At 40.6% G+C, this 25,948-nt stretch overlaps 1 protein-coding gene across 2 annotated transcripts in view; it reads left to right on the top strand.

Moving 5' to 3' along the window:
* Apc (APC regulator of WNT signaling pathway) overlaps positions 1-25,948 on the top strand; it is a 101,842-nt gene that overhangs the window by 67,540 nt on the left and 8,354 nt on the right. Inside the window, exons 8-16 of one of the 2 annotated variants that reach the window (XM_059246524.1) lie at positions 1,634-1,738; positions 8,405-8,503; positions 10,848-11,226; positions 12,855-12,950; positions 14,374-14,427; positions 17,953-18,092; positions 19,080-19,157; positions 19,789-19,905; positions 24,908-25,122. In XM_059246524.1, coding sequence (XP_059102507.1) covers positions 1,634-1,738; positions 8,405-8,503; positions 10,848-11,226; positions 12,855-12,950; positions 14,374-14,427; positions 17,953-18,092; positions 19,080-19,157; positions 19,789-19,905; positions 24,908-25,122 — 1,283 coding nt within the window. The remainder of the gene's footprint in view (positions 1-1,633; positions 1,739-8,404; positions 8,504-10,847; positions 11,227-12,854; positions 12,951-14,373; positions 14,428-17,952; positions 18,093-19,079; positions 19,158-19,788; positions 19,906-24,907; positions 25,123-25,948) is intronic. The other variant, XM_059246525.1, reaches the window with a different exon arrangement.

Here is a 25,948-nt window from a genome sequence, read left to right on the forward strand (position 1 = left end):
GCTATCCTAGAACTCGCTCTGTAGACCAGGCTGCCCTTGAATTCACAGAGATCCACCTGCCTCTGCCTCCCAAGTGCTGGGATTAAAGGTGTGCACCACCACTGCCCAGCTTAAATTATTTTATGTGTATGAGTGTCTTTGCCTGCTTGTGTGTCAGTGGAAGCCAGAAGAGATCACCAGATCCCCTAGGACTGGAGTCGTAGACAGTTGTAAGCCACCTTGTGGGTGCCAGAGCTCTTAACCACTGAGCCATCTGTCCAGTCCCCTTAACCACTTTAATTCTGCTCACCATTTTACTTGTGCACTTCAGCAATATTGTGACCTTTTGATAAATTACAAGAAGTCACACTTGCTCCTGCTCCAGCTCCTTTGCATGTGGTTCCTGGTTTTCCTAGAATATTCTTTGTCCTAGTCATCCGCCTTCATTCCAGCGGCACTTCTAAAAGCACTCACTGCTGCGCTGTCCTTCATACGCCTCAGTTTTCCTTGGTAGCACTGTCAGGCTTTGACTTCGTGTTACTGCTTTCCTTATTTGACAGCGTCCCACTAGACTGAACTGAGAAAGAAGATTGACTAGTGGCTGGGTTTAGTAGCACCGTGTTCCCTGGCGCTTAGGACAGACGGGTAGTGATGTGTTTGTCTGCAAACACATTGACATCTCCACTTGCACTACTGCCGTGTCTTTGTGGTCTTCATAATCTTGGACTCGTTTTTTGTCATAGAGAGACTGTGTATTTCTACTTTAGTTGATTTGGGTCTTCTGCTTCTGAATTACCAAATCACTTCCCTTTTGCGTAGCTACAGCTATTACTAGTTTATGGTGAAAATGGTACACGTAAAGTTATTTTTTAAGTCATATTTTTAAATGGTCTAGGAAGGCTTAAGGGTTAAAATTCTAGGGAAAGCATTTTTAAATATAATGATACACCTTTATGTCAGATTTCTAAAGCATAATCTTTATATTAATAGAGTAGCATTTTCCTAAAGCAAGAAAATAAGAGTTTCTATAAAAGATGGTGGTAGATTATTTTATTTCTTATGTCCTGTGATGCTATTTTACAAAGTGGTCACTTTGTATTACCTATTTTGAAATGACTACATTTACTGGGTATAATATGTCACTTTTATTTCATATAACAGATGGTGACTACATTAGCAGAGTTTTCTCTTTTGTTTATCAGTTTCAAAGAGCTTATCATTTGGTTTCATATGACATTAGCAGATGTGCACATATTCTCTGTAAAAGTATGCCTACATGGGAGCTATTTGTAAGCTTAGGTGCTAGTTTAACTGCTGTATTTGCAGCTCCATTAAATGCCACAGTCATGTGACCTTGCGGAAAAGGATTGTATTCCTGATAGTGAGAGGAGCACATCTGGTGGAGGATGTGTTGATGTGACCCTCAGAAAACCCTTTGTCTTAAGCAGCTCAAACGCTCAAGGGAAGACTTCTCTTCCCTCTTACCAGGATAGTCGACTGCAAGCTGTGCTGGAAGTTGGCAGTGTAGCGTGCACTTCTGTGTCTTTGTCAGCCTGTATAATTGATTCATTAAGAGCTTGGAAGTAAAGTTAAGCTGTGAGCTGTAAAAGCATCCACCATTTTGTACGTAATGATGCTAACTCCATGTTAACAGAGGTCATCTCAGAGCAAGCATGAAGCTGCCTCCCATGAAGCTGAACGGCAGCATGAAGGTCAAGGAGTGGCCGAAAGCAACATGGCAACTTCTGGTAGTGGCCAGGTATGAACCATTATGTCATTTTTCAGGTTGACTCAGAATTTAAAAAGGAGTGTTGGGTGGATGATCCACAAATCCTGTTTGCTTAGAATGTGTGTCTTTGGAAACATTCAGGATCAGAGTACTATCCCTTTCTCCTTGTTTCATTGAAATACACTTTCTGAGTTTGCTGGACTGTTTTTGTGCTCCGATCATGTTTCTGGGGTGGTCGCCATGCCCGGTGTGTGTAGTTTTGGAGAGCGGTTAGTTCCGAGCGGTTGACCCTGTTGCTGCTGCGTTGGCAGAGTTCTGCTTTCCTCCAAGGCTCTCGGTACAGAGACATTGTCCCGGGTTTGTAATGATCACAAAGGCTCTTACAGTTTTTACTTTCTGATGTACTTCAAGATTACACAAATCTAGAAATAAATCTTAACTGGAAAATAACTGGTTATTCTGGTGCTCATAAATAATAAGCTATATACTTTATCATATTTAGCTTTTATTTTTTACCGTTTGTACAAATTGCCACCAATTTTCAATTGGTGGTTTATCGAAATAATGTGACAGCTTTTCATTGGTGTGTCCTATATTTCTCAAATTTCCTTCAGCAGACACTTTATGTTGTAAATGAATGATATTTAAAAAATAGAATTTCACTAAATTGACTATAAGGTAATTTTTCTACTATTAACAAAAAGATTAGTCTTTCTTGGTTACTTTTGATAACTCTGTTTATACCAAAAAAGAGACTGTTTTATTAATTCATTAATATATAAAGCTTAAAATATTTCCTGTTTAAAGATTTCCTTTTACTGAGCTAAAGCAGGTACTTCATTCTGCATCATTAGTTAGCACTATACAGGAAGATTATTTAGTGGTGAAGTAGGATAAAATAATGAGAGTTAAGTAGAAGGTTTGAGGGTTTTTTGTTTTGTTTTGTTGGGTTTTTTTTGTTTGTTTGGTTGGTTGGTTTTTTTTTTGTTTTTTTTTTTTGAAGACTAGGTATTCCTACAGTGTAGAAGGAAGAAGAGTTCAGTTTCATTTGACAATTACTTGTTCAGGGTTCAGGCCATATTCTAATTACTGTGTACTTTAAAAGTATTACTCATCTGGTAGAAGCTGTCTATATTGGTTAGAACAACTCTTTAAGTTAATTATACTAAATATCAGAAATGGAGACTTGCAAATATAAAAAGAGTAGAAGGAAATCTTTATGATGAAGTGGGTGGAAAAACCACAAAAGAAGGATCATTAGGTTTCAGAAGAATGTGAATACTTTAGTATCTGAGGACATCGAAACAAAATTGTTAGACAACAGAAGTCACAAATCAGGTGCTGGAGAGACAGGACAGCAGTTAACAGCACTGACCCATTCTTCCACAGAACCCAGGTTCAAGTCCCAGCAGCCCTATGAGGGCTCACTTCAGTCCCAGGGGATCCAATGTCCTTTTCTGGCTTTCAAGGGCACCAAGCACTCATGTAAAACACAGACATACATGCAGACAAAACACCCATGTAGTTGTTTTTGTTTGTTTGTTTTAATTTTACTCTTTGGGGGCCCCACAACCTAGTTCCCAAATAAATAAATACTTATGAATGCCTGGCCTTAGCTTGGCTTGTTTCTAACCGGCTTTCTAACTTAAATTATCCTGTTTCTCTTTAACGACGTTTTGCCTCTGGGCTTTTTACCTTTCTTTATTCTATATATCTTTCTTTCCTTCTTACTCTGTGGCTGGCCGAGTGGTTGGGTGGATGGCCCCTGGTGTCCACCTTTCCTCCTTTTCTCACTCCTCAATCTCTTCCCTAGATTTCTCCTTCTATTTATTCTATCTATCTGCCAGCTCTACCTAGTTCTCTGTCCTGCATAGTTATTGGCCATTCAGCTCTTTAGTAGACCAATCAGGTGTTTTAGGCAGGCAAAGTAACGCAGCTTCACAGAGTTAAACAAATACAACACCTCTTTGCATCATTAAACAAATATTCCACAGCATAAATGAATGTAACACATCTTAAACTAGTATTCCACAACACACTCATAAATGTAAAATGAATTATTTAATTAAAATTTTTGCAGGTGGAATTATTTTTTTACTTTTACCCTTTTAAAAATATAATTACATCATTTTCCCCCTTCCCTTTCTGCCCTTCAGTCCCTCCAGTGTTCATCTATCTGCCCTTCCCTCAAATTCATGACCTCTTTTTCTTTGTTATTACTACATATATATGCATATATATAACACATACATATATAAACAGAACCTGCTCCTTCTGTGTAGCGTTGCTTGAATGTTCATGATTGCAGGGCTGACCACTTGGTATTGGATAACCAGTTATGGGACTCATCCTGAAGAAGACTAATTCTTCCACTCTCCGAATTTTTAGTTGCCTATAGTTCTTTTGTCTAGGCATGCCTCCATCCCACCCCACCCACTACATGCCCCCTTCCACATTAGCCTGGCTATTCATGTTGTCCTTGTTCAGATCTTGTTTAAGCAACCACATTGTGTGCATCATGACTGAAGCTTCCTAGTTTTTTCTAAGAGACACAATCTCACAGCAGATTTCCTGGTCTCTTCCGAGATGTTCCCTGTGCTTTAGGGTCAAGAGTTGTGTTGTAGATGTGTTCATGGGTGGTAGGCACCACACAGTCAGTTTTTCTGCATTTTGACTTTTTATAATAGTCTCCATCTATTTCAAAGAGAAGCTTCTTTGATGAAGGATGAGAGTGACACTGATCTGCAGGTATAAAGATAAGTATCTAAATAAGTGCAGTTAGGAAGTTTGCTGGTTTATATAAACTATTTATTGGTAATAGTCTCCTCTAAGATCCATTATCTCACTTACCCTGGGTACCTGGCTAGGTTTCCAGTTCCAGGCATGATTTCATTTCCCTCCTGTTTAGCTGGCCTTAAGTCCAGTTAGGCAACTGTTGGTTACGCCAAGCTGTGAGCGCCACTGTGCACCCTCAGGAGTTCTTTTTTGTGTTTTGTTTTGTTGTTTTCAGACAGGGTTTCTCCATGGAGCCCTGGCTGTCCTGAAACTCGCTGTGTAGACCAGGCTGGCCTCAAACTCAGAGATTCACCTCCCTCTGCCTCCTGAGTGCTGGGATTAAAGATGTTCACTACACCTCCCAGCTCCCTTACCATGCTGGTTTTTGTTATGTTCATAGGTGTCACAGCTGGGTAGGATTGTTGGTTGCTTCCATCACTTATCAACTTGAATAACATCTTCTCTGAAAGCTAGTCCTCAAGGAGGAGCTTGACCTTTAAAAGTCAAGATCAACTGGGCAGTGGTGAGTTCCAGGATAACTAGGGCAACACAGAAAGAACCCTGTCTCGAAAAACCAAAAAATAAACAAACAAACAAATAAATAAATAAAATAAAAAGTCAAAATCAAAGTTGGGCATAGTGGCACATGTCTATAATCCTAGAACTTGGGAGGTAGAAACAGTAAATTCAGGAGTTCAGGCTACTTTTGGCTACAAAGACAGTTAGAGGCCTGCCTATGTTACAAAAGACCTTGTCTCAGAACCACAGCAAAAAGTCAAGATTATACTATTTTCAAACATTTATAGAAAGCAAAAAAATTTAAAAGATATATACAAGTCAGCTATTTAAAGATGCTTCAAAATGGGCACAAGAAGGCTAGTGAGATAATTCACTGTACATATGTTTATGTGCATCTGTATAGAGAAATGAAATGTCTAGGTCAGTGTCACAGGTAGCTATCATCATGTGTTGAGACTGTTGGAGCTTTTGTTTTACTGTTTATACATTTGTTAACTTTTTAAGAAGTGTCAGGTCTTTACAGTATATGACAACTATAAAGCGTTTTTATTTTGGGAAAATAGAAGAAAATACTGTGCTGATTTCCATTTCTGTCCTGTAAGGTTTCCCCAGAGTCCTGTTTGAAGCCTCGTGTTATTCATTTAGTGTGAGAATGGCCGAGGAGGGATCTACTGAAAGGGGTAAATGAGTCATGGTGGCATGTACCCGTAATCCCCGCACTATGAAAGCTGAGCTAGGATGCAAGTGAAAAGTCCAACCGGCTTCATAGTGAGTTCCAGGCCAGCCTGAACTACACAGCGAGACACTGTCTCAAGAAAAAAAGAAAGCAGTGATTCAGGACCCAGTATTTAGTCCTCCGTCAAATAATGAATTCTTTTGTTTTGTTTGACATTAATCCCACCAACACTATATATTTAGTTACTATTATCAGCCACTGCTTTCAAATCCTAATGTGGACAAGTGGTCTTCATGTTATTTATTTTGCCAAGTTTCTTGAATCACTAGTCCCAGCCGTTTGAAAGGCTGATGCATGCACCACCAGACCTGGCCTTCCAGCCTACCTTGATAGAATCTGTATACATCACAGCATCGTGAGGCTTATTAATTTACTTTAGTATTTGTCCCAGAAACAAAAAACACTGGCATTCATTAAGAATGAGAACTCATCGATGTCCTCAGCATCACAGATTTGTCACCAAGCGCCAGCCTTGATACGTTACTTGTACCACCTACGACATGCCCTTTCTTTTACTCCTTCTCTCACCCTGACTTGCCTTCCACTTACTCTGTGAGAATGATCTTTACAAATACTCTACTCTTTGTGAATTGCTTTTTCCAACGCTATCTTAGTTCTTAGACTAAAGATAGTTCTTGACCATCTTTCCCTTGACCATATGTACAATCAGCTGCAGGGCAGAGCCAGCTCTCACCGCTTGAGCCACGATGCCCTCTGGATTCCTCATATTTCCTGGGCTTCCTTTTTCTGCGGTAAATACCCTTCTGTCTGTTCCAGGTAGTGCTGTTCTCATCTCCTATTGCTCCATTAACCCCTGTTCCTGTGTGTCTCAGACAAACGAGATCAACACTCAGTTAGAGGCAGGCTGTCATAGCATGCTCCTTCCTTGGAAGACTCCCACACTTTCAGGTTTACATTTATTTGTCTGATTATTTGGTTGATAGGTTTATTTCCCCCATTAGACTACAAGCTCCAGAAATGCAAAAATTCTGTCATGCCAAGAGTGCTGGTGGACACCTGTAATCACAGCCTGGGAAGATTGAGTCAGGAAGACTGAGTTTGAGGATAGCCTGGATCACATAACAAGACCCTGTCTCAAATATAAAGAATTTATGCCGGGCATAGTGGCGCATACCTTTAATCCCAGCACTCAAGAGGCAGAGGCAAGCCGAGTATGAGGCCAGCCAGAGCTACATATTGAGAACTTGTCTAAAAAAAAAAAAAAAAAAAAAAAAATCCTGTCTAGTTTGTGTTTATATACCACAGTCCCTGATAAATAATTGATGGTTAAATAATTGAGTGTATGACTAGTGGTTATAAAGGAGAACTGCTATCCTTGCTAGGAAGAGGATTTCTTGATCTGTGTTTATTTCCTCAGAAAGTTAAATGGTAGGAAAGGCTATAAGTAAATGACTCAGGCTATCCCTGCTTGTTTATATAGAGTCCATTCCTTAATGGGGTCTCAGCTTGTCTGTTCGAAGATCTTTGGTAACGTCTGTAGGTAGTAATGAAGTTCAAGCACGAGTCCAGGAAGATGGACCAGGGCGAGAAGCCATGCACAGGCGATTCCAAATGGCACAAAGGCAAAGTAATAGTGATCCGTATAGGTCACATCCACTTTGACTGCCTGTAGCTGGAGTTTTTTCCAGTCCTGCCTGGCCCACAGTCAGGAAAAATCTCTCTCACCCGCCAGTCCCTCAGCCGCTCAGACCCAACCGAGTAAATACCCAGAGACTTATATTATTTATAAACTGTATGGCCATGGCAGGCTTCTTGCTAACTATTCTTATATCTTAAATTAACCTATTTCTATTCACTTATAAGTTGCCATGTGACTCGTGGCTTACCGGTATCTTAATATCTCATGGCGGCGGCTGGCAGCGGCTCTCTGCCTCAGCCTTCCACTTCCCAGAATTCTCTTCCCTGCTTGTCCGGCCTGTACTTCCTGCCTGGCTACTGGCCAATCAGCACTTTATTTATACAGAGCGATATCCACAGCAACTACCCGTTTTGATTCTGAAGAATATTCCATCATTTGCTTCATAAATATTTTACTGTGCGTTTCCAAGCTAAGAACGCTTTTCAAAATATATACCTGATGTCATTATTATATCCCCAAAGAAACCAGTGGTTCCTTCATAGCATTGGATAGCCTGTCATGATTCATTTGCTATTGTTTCACAAATGTGTTTATCGTGTTTTATTTGACTTTGAGCCTAGATAAAGGCCATGAATTTGTTGGTTTATATCTAAAATCTTTTCTAATCTCTTGGCTTTTCCATCCTGTCCTTTGTTCTTTTTAAAATATAATTACGATTATGTTGGTCTGCCCCCTAAAGTTCAGTGACTCCACAGCTTGAATATAACATCTTTTAAAGCCCCCCCCATAATTATTTAATCCACTCCGCTCTCCATGTTTGTCTTCCGCGCTACCCTCGTTGTTATAAATGCAGCTCTCATCATCCACAGCCATCATCACCGCCTCCTGCTTCCCTCCGGGATTTTGTGCAGTCTTCTGCTGGGGTGCTGGGTTAGGTTGTACTGCAGTTATTTATTTTTCCTCTTTCCCTCATAGAATTTCAGTGAGCCCTTCTAGACTGGGAGAGCTTAGGAGTCGCCTGTATTTGTATCTAAATTACCCTGTTTGGAATCTGCTTCATTTCTAGAGTTCAGCCACACGAGTGGATCATGAAACAGCCAGTGTTCTGAGTTCTGGAAGCACACACTCTGCTCCTCGAAGGCTGACAAGTCATCTGGGGACCAAGGTAATGGCAGATTGCAAATCCTCTTGCCATGGCTAGGAATGCTTTGCTAAGGTGGTCTTTATGGACATTCTCTAAAGATGCTGACTCAGTCTCCTGGGGGGGGAAGTGACGTTTTTATACAAAGAAACATAAATAAGAGAAAATGAGACTTACAAAAACTCCCAAATTAGGTGCCTGTTAATTTCTCTTTCAGCTCATTATTCATTTACCTGCTAGCATCCCAAGCTCCAGCCAGACTGACTTCTTCAACCCCCACCCACACAGCCTGTCACTCCTGTGCTGTGCCTGTCGCTGACTTTGCACAGCTCAGGACTCTGAGCATGCGTCTCCAGAAGACGTTTTCTTAGTTCCTCAAGTCCCCTTAGCCATTTGCCTCCTTTGTCCCTGTCGTTAACAGTTGGCATGAAACTCTCTCTTAGAAAACAGATTGTTTTTCTCTGTCTTCAGCATCGATAGTATCTGCAAATGATTGTTAATGGATATTTATTGAAATGGATGGAAAAAATCATTGAAATTGAACATTGGCAGTGCAACCAATATTTTAAGATTAGGGGAAATGTGTGAGAAGTAAATCACTTTAGTATTTTACTAAGATGGAATTCTGAGCGATATGCTTTCAGTCAGAACAGAAGAATTACATTGTCTTCCTAGCATACTCTGTGTTCTCTTCAAATAATATGGCAGTGCTTAGGGAACACTGAGATAACTAATATTAATTTAAGAAATGAATTTTAGGGCTAGGGATATAAATCATTGGTAGAATGCTTGCCTAGCATGCCCAAGGCTCTGGACTCGATTCATTAAGAAGAAGAAACATTAAAAATTAAAGAAATGAACTTGAGTAATCAGTGTTAATTCATGATAGTTTCTATTTGGGACTGCTCCGAGGTATGCCAGTAAGGAGTTGCCTCTACATTCTCCCCAATTCTCTCAAACACTTGTATTCTTATCCCTCTGAGGGAGAAATTGAAAAGGAAGAAGCTGCCTGGGACATTAGCATCTACAGCTGACCGGATTGGTTCAGCATCAACACAGTATTGACTGTTGGCAAATGGACACTGGCAGTCAAGGTGCATTTCCTTTAGAAGTGATTGGTGCATAAGAATAGCAAGGCTTTGCTATACAATTTGAATGCCAGACTGTTATTTTATATAGTTTTCTGTGTAATGTAAGTCCCTCCACTTTGCAGCTCAGAAAACTGATGCTCAAGAGACATCAAGTAAACTAACCAGTATCACAAAGCTTGCTTAAAAGAGATGGAGCCAAACTTTGAACCTAGATCTGATGAGAACACATTATCCCTAGTCCCATCACTGCCATAATAGAACCAGCACCACTGGAAAGTGTGCTTACACATTCAGAGCAGCATTTTGCAACCTCAGCAACATGGGCTAGGTCATTCTTTGTTACACTGTAGGGTGTTAAGCAACACTCCTGGCCTCTACAAGATGCCCCTAACACTAATATACCACTGTTATTAAGACCAAAAATATGTCTGATATTAAAGATACAGTCAGATGTGTCCTTGTGGATCTCTGACTTAAACAGATGATGCATTCTTCATGTAATACTCTCCTTTTTTATGGAATATCCTCTAACTTTGAAGGGAAGCTGATAACAATCCATGCTAACTGGATGCTGTTTTTCTATTTCTAATTTGCTTCTAAGTTAATCCTTCCAATTTATTGCTAAAGCTACTAATGCTTACCAATTTCTTTAAAAAAAAAAAAAAAGAAAGAAAGAAAGAAAGAAAAGAATAACAATTCTTAGCTTTACCACTCTCTATGTGATTGTGGCATTTTTCTTTTTATGACAAAATAATTTTATATGATAACAGATCATATAAATTTAAATGTTATAATTATCCTAATGAAATGTAATGATTGCAAAGAATTAGCATTTAGTAGATTATAATTGTTGCAAAGCATTTTCTATTGCTTAGAAGTAAAATGAAGTTTTAAATTATATAGAGAATTTAAATTAAAACACATTCCAGAGAAAGAGAGAGAATGTGAATGAGTGGGTATGTGAGAGAAAGGAAAAATTAATTATTTTCATTCATAGTAATCAGTTAGCATTAGCTGATGCAGGCAAATAGCAATTTCAATCCTGTAAGAACCTACTTTTTTTTCCAACAGTTTGCAATATTATTATTTATTACATAAATCAACTGTGGATGTTATTTTGAAATAGCACTCATCACTTCATCCAGAAAAGTTTTTTTTTCTATTTTGTTTTGTTTTAATTTTTAATGGATTTAGTAAATAATCCCATTCATCACTTCATTAATCTGGCTTTTGGGTATTAAAGTCATAATGTGTTTCTAAACTCATTTGGCCCACAGGTGGAAATGGTGTACTCATTGTTGTCAATGCTTGGTACTCATGATAAGGACGATATGTCGCGAACTTTGCTAGCTATGTCTAGCTCCCAAGACAGCTGTATATCCATGCGACAGTCTGGATGTCTTCCTCTCCTCATCCAGCTTTTACATGGCAATGACAAAGACTCGGTATTGTTGGGAAATTCCCGGGGCAGTAAAGAGGCTCGGGCCAGGGCCAGTGCAGCACTCCACAACATCATTCACTCACAGCCTGATGACAAGAGAGGCAGGCGTGAAATCCGAGTCCTTCATCTTTTGGAACAGATACGCGCTTACTGTGAAACCTGTTGGGAGTGGCAGGAAGCCCATGAACAAGGCATGGACCAGGACAAAAATCCAAGTATGTTCTCGGTAGTATACATCAATCCCATTGCATGTTTCAAAGCATACGTATGTAAGCTGTAGCTTAGAAACTCTTTTTAGTTAGGATGCTGTCTTTATGAATAGAAGGAATTTGTATTAGCTAGCTAATGCTGCTAACACATTAAAGGCTTAAATCTGCATTTCCCTAAAAATTTTTAGCAAAGGAAAATGTTATGTGTACTACTGTGCAATCAAAACAGAACAAGCAAATCAGATGTGAGGGTGATATGGCTGGGCAAGTGTTCCTTTCCTCCCACACTGCTTTATTGCTTCCCCCAAAACTGAGTACGCAGTTGAAGAGGACGACCTTCTCTAGAAGAGGAGGACCATCACTCAGTCAGGGATATATGAGTAGCAGCAATCACTCAGTCAGGGATATATGAGTAGCAGCAGTCCCTGCTAGAACCCCCAGGCAAGCTTTCCAGAAGAACAAGCCAAAAGAAATTTGTAGTGAAAACTTAAAGCTAGCTGTTTTGATGGCTCGTGTGTGTAATCTTTGCATTTGGGAGATGGAGACAAGAGGATTAGGAGTTCAAGGTCATCTTGGACTCTACAGAATTCAGAGTCAGCCTGTCATGAGACCCTGTTGCAAAGCACCACAAAAAGAAAAAGTTACTTAGTAGAGCTAAAATCAACGTGAGCAGTTAAGTTGCCTTTTGAGTGGAAGGTGATTTTACATAAGTTCCTTCAGCTGTTGGCAACGAAGCCGTAACCTTTACATTTCCTTATTGGCATTCCCTGGGCACACACTACCTGTTGTTTCTTGGTCCTCCCAGTAGCCTTGATGTAGTACAAGGAAAGGAAAGGCGTTATTGTCTCCAGTGAGCAATGAAACTGAGGCTTAGCTAAAAACATTTGCATATGTCCTTGAGCCTATATAGCAGAGTTTTTCTAAGCTTAACGTAAAGATTATTTCAAATCTTAAAAATGTATAAGAAAAAGAGCAGGGATGATAGTTTTTAATCCACTTAGGGAGCCTTGGAGTGAGAGCTAATAGATACTTTGTTTGGAGAACATTTCTTTCTTGATGGTGGGGTACCCACAATTATTTAATAAGTCATATTATTGCTCCTGAAAAAACTACTTTAAAAATACTTTGTGTCAAATAGTGACTTGATACTAAAGATGTAAGTGCATTTTCTTGGATATCCTTTTCTTTAAATTTTTACTATCTATCTGTCTGTATAGGAAACTTTCTGCTAGGTATCCCATTTGTATGCAACCATAGCTTTTAATCCATAACCATCATGGTGGCTTACACTTACATTAGAAACAAAATCCAAGAGTGTTATACCAAAGTGTGCTTTTTCTTTCATGGAGTCCTCATTTAAAATGATTACACACATGAGCTAGAGCAAAACCTGTGGGAGAGTAGTCTGGCAGGCTTGCTCAAGGCTGCCAAGTGCTGAGCATGCTGGGGCGCAGGAGCCCTTGACACAGTTGCTGTTCCGCAGCTGTGGTGTGTATTCGTCATTCAGCAAAGACTTGTCAATCTGCTACCCTTCTATACATTCGGGACACAGTACTAACACTGCACATCTGAGAAGTGTAATAGCATCCTTCTAAGCTAACAGAGGTCACGGCTTAGGTGATTTTATTTTTCAGTGCCCGCTCCTGTTGAACATCAGATCTGTCCTGCTGTGTGTGTTCTAATGAAACTTTCATTTGATGAAGAGCATAGACATGCAATGAATGAACTTGGTAAGATAAAAAGGTTTCTTAATGCCATATAGATAAATACTGCTGAATTTTTAAAACAACAAAAGAAAATTGTCATTATTCTAAATGTAGACAGATAAGTCGAGATAATGTAAGGCTACTAACTTTGATCGACTGCTTCCATCCGTATAGGAAAAAAGAAAAATAGCACTGGACCCTGGTCTCCAGGGAGAAAGGGTCCTGTACCCTGGTCTCCAGGGAGAAGGGGTCCTGTACCCTGGTCTCCATAGGAGAAAGGGTCCTGAATCACAGAAATGTCTGCCCTCCTACAAACCAACTTCAATTTTTAAAATCTTAACCAGAGACTGGAAAAACTTTCAAGTGGACCACCCCTGTCCCTGTTGCCCAGGTAGATCCTGTGTTACCTCTGATGAAGAGGACAGTTTGAATTATTTGTTAAAACATCATTGTTCTTGGCCAGGCAGTGGTGGTGCACGCCTTTAATCCCAGCACTTGGGAGGCAGAGGCAGGTGGATCTCTGAGTTCAAGGCCAGCCTGGTCTACATAGCAAGTTCCAGGACAGCCAGGGCTACACAGAGAAACCCTGGGGGGCAGGGGGGAATTATTGTTCTTACCATCTGTCGGTCACTTTAGATAAAGAGTTATTAACATTTTAATTTCCCTTAATGACTACCAGTATTTTACTGGATTTTCACCATGGTTGAAACTAGTATATGTAGAAAGACATATTCTAATTGGTTAGAAGTACTTCATTAATTTTGGAGAAAGTACTCCTTTTTAGGTACATATTATCATACCCTCTAAACCCTGTGTAGCCATTGAACACCCATTTTTTTTTTCATGTAATGGTTTTTCTTTCATCTCTAGATTGATTTTACACATATGTTTACCAGTTGTGTCCCACTGAGCCATCTCAGCTGGATTCTCTAGTCACCCACACCCAGGAAGCACACACTGAGTTTCTGTCTTGGTAGCGCTGTGCCCATGCTTTTGTGCTGTTCATGTTCCATTACGTCCCAGCCCTGCGTTGTGTTCTTCCACCCTCGTCGTCGTCATTATTCATCGTGTACTGTGGAGTCCAGACTGCACTGCAGGAAGTGTCGCTGTGCAGAACTCTGTTCTCTGTGGTTGAGGCCTGCCTGCCCTCCAGCCGTGCTTTTCTTCCCGAAGGCCCACCTGATCCTCTCTCTGTGAAACCTTATTTAATCTTAGGGGTTTTCCCCAGTTCAGTACAATCTCAGCATTTGTGAATTTTTTTCCTAATGCCAATAATTATGGAAAGGGGTAAAACTAACAACAGGAAAAGTACTCCGTTTTAAGATATTGCAAAGATTTCTCTGTAAGTGTTCGTATGTTCCAATGGACTGGAGACTAGGACTGACACATTAACTATCTGAATTTCAGAATAAAACTAGACTCAGTGTTTGTTCCTCTTCTTCTTCAGGTAGGAAGGCTACCCGGGGCATTTCATCACAGGAGCTAGGTCAGGGGCTTTCAGGTGAGGAGCAGGATGGGGCCTCTGGGGGTGTGACTGTGGGGACATAGCCACAGGGTTACCTTCCTCTCACTCCTGGCCTTCAAATTTTCACTGGGACAAAAGAAGAGTAAGGTTTGTGAGTCACGGGAGAGTATGCGAGCACAGGGATCGGCAGTGAAGAGGAAGGAAGGAAGGTGTCAGTCCCAGTTAGAGGAGGAGAGTTCTGAAACCTAGTCCGTGAGCGCTGTCACCTGTCCATGTCGGGGCCGTTCAATACCAGACGTTCAGATTGTGCTATCAGTGACCGATAGTGTTAGTTCCCAAGCCTGTCCCAGAAAGTGTGCTAGACCCTGGAGTTGTCAAATGATTAAGACATTCCCTGGCTTCCAGTGAAAACATAATTTATTACATTAATATTTCACAACATTGCTAGATCATAACAGTCAGCAGAAGCACTTGCCAGGCCAGATAGATTTTCCAGCCTTGTAGCACACAGACTCCCCAGAGTAGGACCCTAGGAATCCCATTCAATAAACAGTCTATGTGATGCTTATGATTGTGAAACTGGAATATCAGTCTACAAATATTGATGTGGACCCCTAATACTCATTTTAGAATAGGACATTTCCTGCTAATGATGGCTAGCTAAGCCATGTGATTAAAAAAAAAAAAAACCTATACTTTTAAAAATTAAATATCTTACTATCTTGTTTTAGTTTGACTAAGAGTCTAAAGTATGGGTTCTGTTTAATATCATTTGAAGCAACTGAATCTTCCTTGTCTGTAAGGTAATGAAACATATCAATAGTAAGCCCATCTGGACCACTATTTCCTAACAGATACCAAAGATACAGGAGGATAGACTCACCTTTGCATTGAAACATACTTATTTTTTCGTAGGGCAATCCATTTTTTTATTCTGCCAGCTGTGAATCTGCATCATATTTCAGTGAATCCTTTTATAGTCTTAACTGTGAATTATAGTCTTTGCCTCGGAATTCACTGAATTTTTTTCTTTTTACTTGCCTAAAATTATAAAGGGATCTCTTTTATCTAATATTCCAAGTTTTACTAATTTTTTCATTAGTCATAGTCTTCATAGAATACAGCATATCTTGCTTTAATCTTTATTTAAAATCAAATCCTAAAACTGGTATTTTTGGATACAAGAGTTCTCTGACAATTGAATGCCTTCTTAGCACTTTCTTTAGACCATTTTATCTTTCTTAGGAAGTAATCTAGATACTACACTAGGCAAGATTGTATGCAAAAACAGAGCAGTGTGTTTTACCTTGGTAGTGAGACCTGCTTCACAGCTCTCCACATCTGGAACATCAGTGTCCGGGCCACAGTCTCAGGTCTCAGTGAACTCCCTAGTCAGTGCCTTGCGCCAAAGCATCGGTTATGTTGCTGAATCCTCCTCCTTTACTCTGGCTGTACTTCTCCTTACAAAATACTGACGTTCATTGAAACCAGGCCTTAAGCTCCCAATCTCTGTCCCTCTGCTGTATCGTCTGTTCCTAGGGCTCCACTTACTGTATTAACCGCTGTTCAGCCAGTGTTTTTCTGATTCACATCTCAATCTAACTTTTCCCTCCTAAGTTTTATGTGTGCTAGGCAAACACTCTACCACCAAACCCTTGATATGTTTTCATACTACTTATCTGTCATCTTCCTTTTTTATATAGTATTCTAGACACTTCTAACTGAACTCTCACAAATGGAATTTGTCACCTCCATCCCCAAATCTGTCTGTCCCAGGTTTCCTTTTAGCATTCTAATAACCCAGTTGCTCAAATCAAAATCTTAGAAAAATCATCCATGACTGCATTGGCATCTCCTACATTTAATAACTAGCACTTTAATCCTGTTTCTTGAGTATATCTCAAGTCAGGCATGGTGCCACATACTTGGAATCCTAGTGCTTGGGAGGCAGATGGGGTTGATCTCTCTGAGTTCAAGGCCGGTCTGGTCTACATAGGGAGTTCCAAGTCTGTCGGGGATGCATAGTGAGACCCTGTCTCAAAAATAACAACACGTGTGTGTGTGTGTGTGTGTGTGTGTGTGTGTGTGTGTGTGTGTATGTGTGAACATATATAATTGCTGTCGCTCATCGTGACACAAGACACCATTGTCTCTCTGGTTCTACATACTTTGTAGTACTTCCAGTCCTCAGCCATTCTTCACACTGCACTCATCATACTCTACTTATAATGTGCCTCTAATTATACTCCTTTTCCTAACGTCCTTATCTGCTCATTTTTGTAGGTTCAATTAGTGGCCTCTCCTTCTTGGGCCCTTACACATACTGTTCTCCTGCCCAGAGGACTTCTTTGTCTTCCTTGCCCTTACTTTGTTAGATACTCAGTCATCCATTAAGCTTCACCTTAAACTTGATGACTGTACTTACTCATAAATGCAAATAGATGGAGGAAAATCTTCATAAATATGGATTTTCTTTATACAAATTAATTTGCTTGCCAGTGTTCAAAGAATTGCCTGTCATCTCTTCTTGTCATAAAGGTCTGCATGAATCCTCTATACTCTAGATATAGTTCTGAACTCAACATAGAACTTAGCTTCCTAAGTTTGCAAATTCTTCTGATCTTTTCGTGTTCTTCATAAAACGTTAGTGCGCTGGGCTTTCAGGCTTGCAACCTGCTGAGACTTACAAGCACATTTTTTTTTAAATGCTTGAGCAACCTCTCTCTAACAAAACAACATCCCAAGTCCCATGGTGATTGATGTTGATGATGAGTAATCCTCTAACCGTTCGTGTACATTTTTATCTTTCTTTTATCCTCATCCTCACCATTTGCTTCACTTTGTTTTACAGCCCCTTCCTTTATTGTCTTTCGTTTTCCTCCCCTTATATTTTCTCCCTTCCTTTCTTCCTAGTGTTGACCGCTGTGAGCATTGTCAAGCACACCTGCTAGTTAGGTATTAGAAGAAAAACACTGAAGCCTGGGATGGTTAATACGTTGTAGTATCCAAGGGAATTAAGAGTAATTTTTTTGTTTAAAGAAACTTTGTAGAACTTTGTAGTTGGTTGAATAGACCGTTCTTTTCATGAAGTAAGTCTTGCTTCAAGCACAATTTCATTTAAAAGTTTCATTATCCCTAAAGATACTTACTTGACACATTAAAAAAGTATCAGGCCACAGTATATGACAATGGAAAGTAATTTTAAAGCCCTTATAATAGCAGTAAGTTAATTTTTCTGTTTAGGTTTAGGAAGACCAGTGTTAACAAAATAGCTTTTACTGTTGGCAAGTCACAGTGTGTGTCAGTGAATAGAAAATAATGTTTATTTCATTCAGTAAAGCTAGAGGCTGGAGGGTGGAGACACTGGCAGAGAGTGTAATCATTGTCAGTTGTACTTTATATTACACAAAAATTGTTTACAACAGTTCTGTGGCTTTTAATTCTAAAAGCGAATTTAAATCATGTATTCTCATTCTTTGAGATTTTTTCCCCTGGTTTTTAAGTTGCCAGTTTATTTGATTGTAGATTATTATATTTTTCCTTTTACCCTTGTTAAATTAGGGGGACTGCAGGCCATTGCAGAATTATTACAGGTGGACTGTGAGATGTATGGGCTCACTAATGACCACTACAGTATTACTTTGAGACGGTATGCTGGGATGGCTTTGACAAACTTGACCTTTGGAGATGTTGCCAACAAGGTATGTCTTTTATAAGATTTACTTTTTTTTTTTTTTGGTTTTTTTTTTTTTTTGGTTTTTTTTTCGAGACAGGGTTTCTCTGTGTAGCTTTGCGCCTTTCCTGGGACTCACTTGGTAGCCCAGGCTGGCCTCGAACTCACAGAGATCCGCCTGGCTCTGCCTCCCGAGTGCTGGGATTAAAGGCGTGCGCCACCACCGCCCGGCAAGATTTACTTCTTAAGGTAGCTCAGTTAGGAGTTAATTTATTTTCATAAAAACAACTTTTCGAACTAAGGAAACAAAGAATTACTTCTGATTTTTTTTGGTGTCTCCCACCCCACCCCAGTTGAACAATGACTAATAAAAAAAAAAAGAGCACCGTTTCCCCACTGCGTGTCCCTACTTAGTAGGTTGTCTCTTGTCTAAGCAAAGCAAATGTGCACCTGAGGAGGGCACTCTACTCACTACAGACGCCTGGTGTACCTGAGGAGGACACTCTACTCACTACAGACACCTGGTGCACCTGAAGAGGACACTCTACTCACTACAGACAGCTGGTGTACCTGAGGAGGACACTCTACTCACTACAGCTGCACCAACAGCATTGCTCCTCAGACTGGGGATGTAGCAGAAATGGCAGTTCACTCACCCAGAAAGTGCAGCTCGCCAGCACTATAGAAAATAACAGTTAATAAAACCCTGTCCCAGGAGAGAGAGTAAAGTGCCGTGACAACAGTTCACATATGATGAGTCCATCAGACAGAGCACCATGCTCTACCCTTTGCTTACCGTTCTCGGGATTTTGTTTGGTTTTTCCAGTGAGGTAGAGGAAATAGACAACAGAAACAGGAGACGTCTGTCTTTCATTTAGGTAATCTTGTTCTGGGTCTCGTACAGGTAAAATAACATTTAGGATTGAAGTAAAAAGCCCAGGTTTGAAATTGAGTAGCTAGGAAGCAGCCATCTCAGGCTGGCCGGCTGATGTTGCTGCCCCGTCTACCGTTACAGGCTACGCTGTGTTCAATGAAAGGCTGCATGAGAGCGCTCGTGGCCCAGTTAAAATCGGAAAGTGAAGACTTACAGCAGGTACTGCTTAGAATTGCTAATGGTTTTCCTGGGTGGTAAGTAACGGGCTAATGTGCTGGTTGATATTAAGCTTTATGTTAAAGTATGGTTCCATTAACACTAAAGTAAAGGAAAATAATTATATTGAAATAATTTCTTTTGGAACCCTAGTAACATGTATGAGAAATTTACTATGGGCATAAAATTCCTGTTTTTATTATTATAATCAATCATATTCATTGTGCAAATCAGGGGGTTTCACCTGTGACCTTTCAATACATACAAATACCATACTTTGATCATGTAGCTGAAACATTCCTAATCCAGAATCTGAAACTATGCTGCTGTGGAAAATCCGTGTTCTGAAACTGTTCTATGCACTAAGTTATTAAAATACTCTAAAAAGTTACCGTTGGGTTATACATGTAAGATTCATACATATGGAACATAATGTCATACCCAGGGAATCTCACACATATACAAATATTCAAAAAGCCAGTTTTAAAATCAAAACACTTACGATGCCAAGCATTTAGATAAGATGTATTTAACTTGTAATAGATACCTACTCTTACCTCTAGCATTAGAAACCAAAAGGTCACTAGTATGAATCATTTTATATGCAAATTATTCTAAACTTGATTATTTGCAGGTTATTGCAAGTGTTTTGAGGAATTTGTCTTGGCGAGCAGATGTAAATAGCAAAAAGACATTGCGAGAAGTTGGAAGTGTGAAAGCATTGATGGAATGTGCTTTGGAAGTTAAAAAGGTAACTTTTATAATGTCTGGTACTGTAATAGGCAATCCACCTGCCTCTGCCTCCCTAGTGCTGGGATTAAAGGTGTGCACCACCCAAGAGACACTGTCTAAAGCAAGGTGGGAGACAAGAACCAGCACCAGAGGCTGTCCTCCGTGACTGGCACGTGGTGGCCTGCACCAGAGGCTGTCCTCCGTGACTGGCACATGGTGGCATGCACCAGAGGCTGTCCTCTGTGACTGGCACGTGGTGGCCTGCACCAGAGGCTGTCCTCCGTGACTGGCACGTGGTGGCATGCACCAGAGGCTGTCCTCCGTGACTGGCACGTGGTGGCATGCACCAGAGGCTGTCCTCCGTGACTGGCACGTGGTGGCCTGCACCAGAGGCTGTCCTCCGTGACTGGCACGTGGTGGCCTGCACACACCTATGTAGCTTGAGTTTTCCTGCCTCGCCCACAGTCAGGACAAATCTCTCTCACCTGCCAGTCCCACAGCCTCTCAGACCCGACCAAGTAAACACAGAGACTTATATTGCTTTCAAACTGTATGGCCGTGGCAGGCGTCTTGCTAACTGTTCTTATAGCTTAAATTAATCCATTTCTATAAATCTATACCTTGCCATGTGGCTCGTGGCTTACCAGCATCTTCACATGCTGGTTGTCTTGGTGGCGGCTGACAGTGTCTCTCTGACTCAGCCTTTCACTTCCCAGCTTTATTCTCCTCCTTGCCCCGCCTATACTTCCTGCCTAGCCAACGGCCAATCAGTGTTTTATTGATTGACTAATTAGCAACACATTTGCCATACAGAACATCCCATAGCACACCTATACTCACACAACTCTCGCAAACACTTGCATACTCATCGTACTCATCGTACACATGGACACATGAGTACACAGAGCCATGTTTATGTGTACATAGGTTCTGTATAAAGATACCTTTGAAACTGCTAAATAAGTGACCAGGACTGATTCTTCAGGAAAGATCTGAATGCTGAAAAGGGTACAGGGTATCATTTGTTATTAAAACTACAGTGCGATGCTGTAATACATACCATACTGACTTAAAGATAAAAAATAAACCACACATCAAGGTTGTTGACCAGCTGGAGGCATTCCGTACTGTTGTTGGGAATGTGAAATTATGTAAGACTTAGGAAAACATTTGGACGGGATTAAACATTTACTTAAGTTAAACATACACCTTCCAAACTACCCAGCCAGTCCATTCTTAAGAATTTACTCACAGGAACAAAAACTAATGTTCTCACACAGATTTAAACATGGATGTTCTTCATAATTTTTTAATGGCCAAAAGTCAGAAGTAACTGTAATGACCGTTATTAGGTAAACGGTTAGCAAGCTGTGAAGTATATGCATAATGAAATTCTTCACAGCTATTAAAAGAATGAACTGGTTAAACAAAGTATTACATTCCTGTAGCCCCAGCCTATCCAGCAGGGTATGGTGGGAGGATTATTCAAGCCCAAGAGTTCAAGACCATCCCAGGCAACATAGTGGAATACTGACTTAAAAAATGAGAAATGGGGGCTGGAGAGATGACTCAGCGGTTAAGAGTACCGGTTGTTCTTCCAGAGGTCCTGAGTTCAATTCCCAGCAACCACATGGTGGCTCTCAACCATCTGTAATGAGATCTGATGCCTTCTTCTGGCATGCAGGCAGAACATTGTATACATAATAAATAAATCTTAAAAAAATAAATAAATAAATGAGAAATGGTATGTGCGTGTTTATGTCTCTGTGTGTGTGTGTGTGTGTGTGTGTGTGTGTGAGTGTGTGTGTTCATGAGTGCATGTGCAGACTACAGTAAGTGTACGATGTCTTCCTCATCCCCTTCACCTGGTTTTTTGTTTGTTTCTTTTCAAGACTAGGTCTCATGTAGCACGGGCTGGAACTCACCGTGCAGCCAAGGATGACCTAGAACTTGGGATCCTCATGCCTCCACCTCCCAACAGCTAGGATTACAGGCGTGTGCCCCACCCCTTGTTTTACATGGTCCCAGGATCAAACCCAGGGTTTTGTGCATGCTAAGCAGGCACTCTTATCTGCTGAACCATATCTGTAGCCCTCCACCTTATTTTTATATGTATGTCTGTGTATCACATGCGTGCCTGGTGCCCTCAGAGCCCAGAAAGAGGGTGTTGGGTCCTATGGAAGAGCAGCCAGTGCTCTTAACTGCTGAGCCCTCTCTCCAGCCCCTGTTTTTGGTAAAGTCCTCTCAGTGAACCTGGAGCTCATCTATTCAGCTAGACTGGCTAGACATCTTCCTGTCTTCACCTTCCCAGGACACACTGCCACAACCAGCCTTACATGGGTCTTCACCTTCCCAGGACACACTGCCACAGCCAGCTTTATGTGGGTCTTCACCTTCCCAGGACACACTGCCACAGCCAGCTTTATGTGGGTCTTCACCTTCCCAGGACACACTGCCACAACCAGCTTTATGTGGGTCTTCACCTTCCCAGGACACACTGCCACAACCAGCTTTATGTGGGTCTTCACCTTCCCAGGACACACTGCCACAGCCAGCTTTATGTGGGTCTTCACCTTCCCAGGACACACTGCCACAGCCAGCCTTACTCAAACTCAGGTGCTCATGGTTGTGTGGCAGGCATTTTACCAGAGGAACCGTCTCCCAGCCCAAAGCAAATTATTGAAAAATAACAAGATTATTTTAAAAGACTTCTCCAATTAACTTTGTTTTTGTTTGTGTGCATGCACGTTTGTGTGTGCTTTTGTGCATGCCTATGTGGACATATGTGGAGGTCAGAGAATCTCAAGAGTTGATTCTCTCTTCCCACTGTGGGCTCCAGGAATTGAACTCAGGTCATCAGGCTTATGTGCTTTCTTGTTGAACTATCCTGCCAGCCCACCGGTTACCATTTGAGTGGGCTCGACAATCATCTGCGTGTGGTTTCTTTTGTTTCTGGAGTTCTCTTTAGCTTGTACTTACTGCCATGTGTGTAGTAGACATGGGACAGGATGAGAGAAGAGCAGATAAAAGTCCGCAGAGGGAGAGCACTAGCTGGCTTCTTGAGGAGGAGGCTAGTGTCAAAAGCAAGGCAGTAGCTGTCCAGGGCCTGGGGTGGAAGGAAAAGAGAGGTTGAGAGGCATCTGAAGGAACCTTGGGAGATGCTAAGGTTTGTTCCTTGATTGGAGTCTGTATTTACGTCCAATGATAAAAATAGGTGAAAGATGTAGTTTATTTGCTTCGGTAATAACTCGTACAATTTCAAGGGAGGTTAGTGCTCTGTGCCGCGTACTCTGCTCTGCTCTTAGAACTGTTGCTCCTTTCCCCTGCTGTCTTCGTCTCTAGACCTTTCTTATGTTCCAGCTGTCCACAAAAATCCACATACTTTAAAGATAAAAAATTCCCTATGGCTTGTAATTACTGGAGTATTTCTTTTCCTATAACAGCCAAAGTCCTGAATGGGTCACTGCGTCAGTCCCCTCTAATTTACTCCTGATACCTTTTCCTTTGTCTCAAAGTCGGCTTCGGTTTATTTAATCAGGTTTTCTCCCCTTCCCCGTCAGTCACTGTTCTGAAGCTCCGTTCCTTATTTCTACCCTCTGATCATTTCTTCTCCTTCTCAAGCCCTTCCCTGCATCTTCTCTCATCCTGTCCCATGTCTACTACACACATGGCAGTCCGCCCCGCTTACCTGCAGCCGGTAATCATTCATGCCTGCCGGAATTTCTGCTGGAAAGCTTGTTTGATGCCGACCGGTGGCCCGTGGCCTGTGGTCACGGGAGCATCTGTGGAGCATCTGTGTTCTGTCCCTTGGTCTCCCACTGTTGAGTCAGTTGCAGTTTTGCTCACGCGAAGTTTCTGACACTTTTCCCGTTGATCATCCCACCTTTACTTTTACTTTCACACTGTAACTAGAACTGGACTCAGGACCTCCTCACTGGTGTGTGCGTGCGTGCGTGCGTGCGTGCATGCATTGGGGTTTTGTTGCTGTCCTTTTTTTGTCCTTTTTTTTGTTCTTTTGTTCTTTTGACTCTGGCTCTCATTAGAGAGGCTGGCTTTGATTTTGTAACAATCCCTGTCGTAGCCTCCCAAGTGCTGGGATTCGCAGGCATGAGCCACGACACCTGGCTAGTGAGTTCCATGACACTGGCCGTTTAGGTAAGGCTCTGTATGTCTGCACAAGACACTAGGGTTCAGACTCCAAGTAAAGTAATTAAGACCCTGTTGGGAATTTCACTTGATTCTGGTGTTCCCTCTCTACACCGTCTGCCTTATCTGCCTACAGTGTTGTCCCTTTGTGCGGGATTTATATGAAATTCGGGCTGCATAGCCTTCTGTTTAGAGTGCTGTATCACATCTGTCTTGTCTGGAGTGTTTCTTGCAGTGATAGGAACAAATACATTTCTAGTGAAGATTCCTTGATGGTATCACAGAAAGAAACATGCGTTTGGAATGTGACAAATTATGACCGGATATCATTAATTGTGTATCAGAGTGTTTCTGTGGCATTTATAATTTTTTTTATATTAGGGGACTTGTGCCTTTTCATAGTTACTTTGTTTCTTTAGGAATTTTAAGAATTTGTACATATTCTAGTACTTTTCAGAAGTTACATTTTTTTAATCAACAGCACATGAATACATATATTTGTTTTTAATCATATAACCTGCTCTGCAGTGTGTTGTCATTTAGTACTTAAATATCCTTCTATATCCTCGTGTAGTATATGAAGGTGTTTGAATTGAGTTTCTGTTATCCTGACAATATTATCTTGTGTTAGTGAATATCAATTCTGCTTTATACTCTGGTTCATTAAAGATATATGTCTAACATCTAAACACTTAGAATGAAGGTCATTAGTATAATACTGTGTTGTATAGTAACAGCACTGACCTAATTTTATTTGACATTGCATGAAAGTGTAACTGAAAAATTCCTGATTTCCTAGTGAGGAATGTGAAGAAGGGAGACAAAAAGAAAAAAGAGTCTAACTAAATGATACATCCTCTGTTCATCATTAATAGGAATCGACCCTGAAAAGTGTCTTGAGTGCCTTATGGAACCTGTCTGCTCACTGTACCGAGAATAAAGCTGACATCTGTGCTGTGGATGGAGCACTTGCGTTTTTGGTCGGCACGCTCACTTACCGAAGCCAGACAAATACTCTAGCCATTATCGAAAGTGGAGGTGGAATATTACGAAATGTGTCCAGCTTGATAGCTACAAATGAAGACCACAGGTACATACAAGTTTTATATTCCTTTTAAATGGATTATTATTACTATTACTATTATTATTTCTCTAGAAAGACCTGATTGTAAAATGTTTTATGTCATTATGAAAGCTTTAAGCAAAATGTCCTTACTGCAGTGCAGTTACAACTCCTAGTGTAACTCATTTGCATGGTTTTTCTAGTAAAGTCTGAAGTGTCTTAATAGAAACCTACAAATAAAGCAATAAATGGTAGTTAGGCTGTACCTCTCATCTGTAGGAAAAAACGAATAAAAGTCAAAATACTTTCAATTTTCCCTACCTATTTAAATTACATAAAGGAATATAAAATTAATTTTTAAGCAAAGAAAAAACTCCTGAGTATGACCTAGGAAGCATAAAGGCTCAACATTCATTTTTCTAATGACACTAAGGTGTCTTAACCTCAGTCATTAGATTACTTAATCATCAGCTATTATTTATCCAGTCTACTGAACTGTGAGGCTTCAGAAGTCAGAGTAGGGCACACGTTGTTCTCCTGTAAATGTTACATTTTCATAGTGCATATCAATTTTGATTGATATTCTTCTCATCTTTAAACATGTATCTTTTATGACAACAAAATATAGGTATCTTTCACAACTTACTAAGTTTTTGATGCATAGACTGGAAGTTTCACGTCACTTTGTGCTGTGCAGAGAATACTTCAGTTCAGTAAGTCCTCAGTTGATACTGAACTAAGGAATATCCACCATGGCTCTTTGCTTTTTTTTCCATTCATTTTTTTTCTTTTTAGTATATATTATTGTACAAAACATTGCGTTTTGTATTTTGATCATATTTACCTTCTCTTG

Source organism: Peromyscus eremicus, chromosome 19, assembly GCF_949786415.1.
Source record: "Peromyscus eremicus chromosome 19, PerEre_H2_v1, whole genome shotgun sequence".
Taxonomy (NCBI): domain Eukaryota; kingdom Metazoa; phylum Chordata; class Mammalia; order Rodentia; family Cricetidae; genus Peromyscus; species Peromyscus eremicus.